At 49.5% G+C, this 3,538-nt stretch overlaps 1 protein-coding gene across 1 annotated transcript in view; it reads left to right on the top strand.

The window, feature by feature from the left end:
* Positions 1-3,538, top strand: part of LOC101986444 (C-type lectin domain family 10 member A-like) — an 8,814-nt gene that overhangs the window by 3,136 nt on the left and 2,140 nt on the right. Inside the window, exons 2-3 of the mRNA XM_026780641.1 lie at positions 2,323-2,434; positions 3,264-3,377. Of these exons, the coding sequence (XP_026636442.1) occupies positions 2,374-2,434; positions 3,264-3,377 (175 nt within the window). The 5' untranslated portion in view covers positions 2,323-2,373. The remainder of the gene's footprint in view (positions 1-2,322; positions 2,435-3,263; positions 3,378-3,538) is intronic.

Below are 3,538 nucleotides of genomic sequence, written 5' to 3'. Positions count from 1 at the left end.
CTTCCAAAGGTCCTGAGTTCAATTCCCAGCAACCACATGGTGGCTCACAACCATCTGTAAAGAGGTCTGGCTCCCTCTTCTGGCCTTCAGGCATATACACAGATAGAATATTGTATACATAATAAATAAATAAATAAATATTTAAAAAAAATGGGGTATAGATCTAAGCTGAGAATGCTCAACAGAAGAATCTCAAATGGCCAAGAAACACTTAAGGAGCTGCTCCACATCGTTAGCCATCAGAGAAATACACATCAAAATGACTCTGAGATTCCACCTTGCATCTGTCAGAATGACTAAAATCAAAAATACAAGAGACAGTTCATGCTGGAGAGGATGTGGAGCAAGGGGGCCACTCTTCCACTGTTGGTGGGAGTGCAAACTTGTACAGCTACTTTGGGAGTCAGTATGGCAGTTTCTCAGAAAGCTGGAAATCAACTTACCACAAGCCCAGCTATAACAGCTCTTGGGTATATACCCAAATGATGCTCAATCATACCACAAGGACACGTGTTCAACTATGTTCATAGTAGTTTTATTTGTAACAGCCAGAACCTGGAAACAGCCTAGATGTCCTTCAACTGAGGAATGGATAAAGAAACGTGGTATATTCACACAATGGAGCATTACTCAGCTGTTAAAAACAGGGACACCAGGAAATTTGCAGACAAATGGATGGAACTAGAAAAAAAAAATCATCCTGAGTGAGGTAACCCAGACTGAGGAAGACAACATGGAATGTACTCAGCCATAAGTTGATATCAGCTGTAAAATAAAGGATAACTATGCTATAATCCACAGCCCCAGAGAGACTAGGTAACAAGGGGGGTCAAGGGGGGACGCCCAGATCTCCCTGGGAAGGGGAAATATAAGAGAGTTCACAAGTGGACTGCGGGTGAGTGGGAATGGGACCATGAGAGACCAGGTTCTGGCGGGGGGGCGGAGCTGACGAGGAGGAGAGTACTGAAGGAGACTACTGGAAACTGGGGGGGGGGGATTTTGAGGTCCGGCAAAAACCTGGTGCAAGAGAATCTCCCAGGAATCTCCAAGGAAGACCCCAGCTAAGACTCCTAGCAATAGCAGACATGCAGCTCGAACTGGCTGTGCTGTGATTGGACTGGTGCCTAGCCTTGTTTTCATCAGATGGAAACAGATGCAGAGACCCATAGCCAGACATTAGGATGAGCTCGGAGAATCCTGAAGAAGATGGGAGGAAAGGATTGTGGGAGCCAAAGGGGTCAAGGATGTAATAAGAAAACTCAAAAAATCAACTAACCTGGGCCATAGGAGCTCACAGGGGCGGAACAGACAACTGGGGAGCCTGTGGGACTGACCTAGACGTGACAGTTGTGTAGCTTGGTCCTCTTGTGGGACTCCTAACAGCTGGAACAGGGGCTGTCTCTGACCCCTTTACTGGCTTTTGGGATTCTACTCCTCACACTGGGTCACTTTGCTCAGCTTTAATCCATGGGGAGATGTTTAGTGTCATTGCAACTTGATATGCCATGTTTTATTGAGAACTCGTGGGAGACCCGTCCTTTCCTAATCAGAAATGGAGGAGGAATATATTGGGGGTGGGAACAGAGAGAGGATGCGGGGGATTGAGAGGAGAGGAGGGAGGGGAAACTGTGGCCAGGATATTAAATAAATAAATAAATTCATTAAAGAGAGAGAAAAAGGTAGACACAGCATATCAGGTTTCTCAAAGGAAATGAGAAGAAAGTCCTTCCACACTTGACATTTAGAAGTAGTGTTTGAGGGTTTGAGGGTATTTGTGTGTTCAGACTGTGGTCAGGCAAGGCATCCTTTGAAAGGCCCTAAAGAAACAGTATGTTGCTGGGCAGTGATGACATATACCTTTAGTCCCAGCTCTAAGGAGGCAGAGGCAGGTGGGTCTCTGAGTTCAAGGCCAGCACAGTTTACGGAGTGAGTTCCAAGACAGACAGGGTTAAACAGAGAAACCCAGTCTGGGGGAGGGGACAGGACCCCAAACCAAACAACAACAACAACAAACCCCAAACCCCAAACAAACAGTATGTTATCATCTTTCAAACTCTCTCTCCCGCTGACAAAGCAGCTCAGAGCTGTGCGCCCTTAGCTCCAGGTCTATCCCCACCTCAAAGCTGGTGCGTTCTGACGTCATGTCTAGCCTCAGCTGTAGACTCAAGCCTACCTCCGTCCTCAGGGTCATGGTAATGGAGGCTCCTTCTCAACTGGACTGCTTCGCTGCAGCCCCAGCCTTGCCCTCAGCTCCACCCTGCTGTTTGTCTCCTTCTTAGACCTAGTTGCACCCCAAACTGAACCCTGGTCTCTCCATTTCAGTTCTGAGAGCCCCGCAAGCGTACGCAAGCGTACGTTTGTCCAAACAAGACAATGACGTATGAAAACTTCCAGAACTTGGGGAGTGAGGTGAAAAACCAGGAGACTGGAAAAGGTGAGTGGCAAGAAGGGCCGGAGTCTCCCGAGTGCGCTCTGACTATGTCTATCAGAGTTTCGGTTGTCGTTTCTCCCCATGCACCAGGGTGCCCACTCCCACTCCGCGTAGAAGGTCCTCAGGGACACAGGGACAGGAAGAGTGACCTGGAAGGATAGGACTTGCTGTGCTCTGTGGGAGGGGATAGGAGGTGTGCATGGTGGGTCGTTGGGTTTGGAGAAGTTCACCATTTGCTCACACAGTCCTGCAAAGGCTAAGGGTCCAATAATGGCCTGACTGTCGCGGCTGTCCCCAGCTGCCTCTGTGTCCTTGTATTACGTCTCCAACTCTGATGTGACACCTCACAGAGCCCTGCAGTCCCTGTCTGTGTGCTTAATGTCTGTGCGTTCCTGCACTTTGCACACCGGAGGCTGACAGTAGGAGAGGCTTCTAGGGGTGAGGACTCGTTGAGTGGAGCCCCCCACCCCAACTCTTCTTAACCTGTCCCTCCTACAGCACTACCAGGGCCAAACAATCACCCCTAGATAAGGTCCCTGGAGCCCGCACCTCCTGTATCTGCACACTCTGGAGCCCTGGTTCTCAACCCTCCCAGTGCCGCGACCCTTTAAAACAATTCCTCAATTTGTGGCTACCCCAACCATAAGATTATTTTTGTTACTCCATAGCTGTAATTTTGCTACTGTTAAGAATTGTAATGTAAATATCTGATCTGCAGGATATCTGATATGTGACCCCTGTGAAAGGGCCATTTGACCCCCACAGGGGTTACCACCCACCAACTGAGAACTGCTGCCTAGGCCCCTTACCCTGACACCCTCTTATCTTTCAGCGGCTCCTCCCCAGTCCTTCCTGTGGAATGTCTTCTCCTGGACCCACCTCCTCCTCTTCTCCCTGGGCCTTGGCTTCCTGCTGCTGGTGGTTGTCTCTGTGATTGGATCCCAAAGTGGGTGCCCTCTGCATTGCAGGGAAGAGAGGAAATCGCAGGGGTGTTGGTGGGCAGGGAAGAGAGGAATCACAGGGGTGTTGGTGTGCAGGGAAGAGAGGAATCGCAGGGGTGTTGGTGTGCAGGGAAGAGAGGAATCGCAGGGGTGTTGGTGTGCAGGG

Source organism: Microtus ochrogaster, chromosome 7 (genome assembly GCF_000317375.1).
Source record: "Microtus ochrogaster isolate Prairie Vole_2 chromosome 7, MicOch1.0, whole genome shotgun sequence".
NCBI classification, from domain to species: domain Eukaryota; kingdom Metazoa; phylum Chordata; class Mammalia; order Rodentia; family Cricetidae; genus Microtus; species Microtus ochrogaster.
The sequence above is the reverse complement of the archived record's forward strand: the minus strand, read 5'-3'. Positions and strand labels throughout refer to the sequence as shown.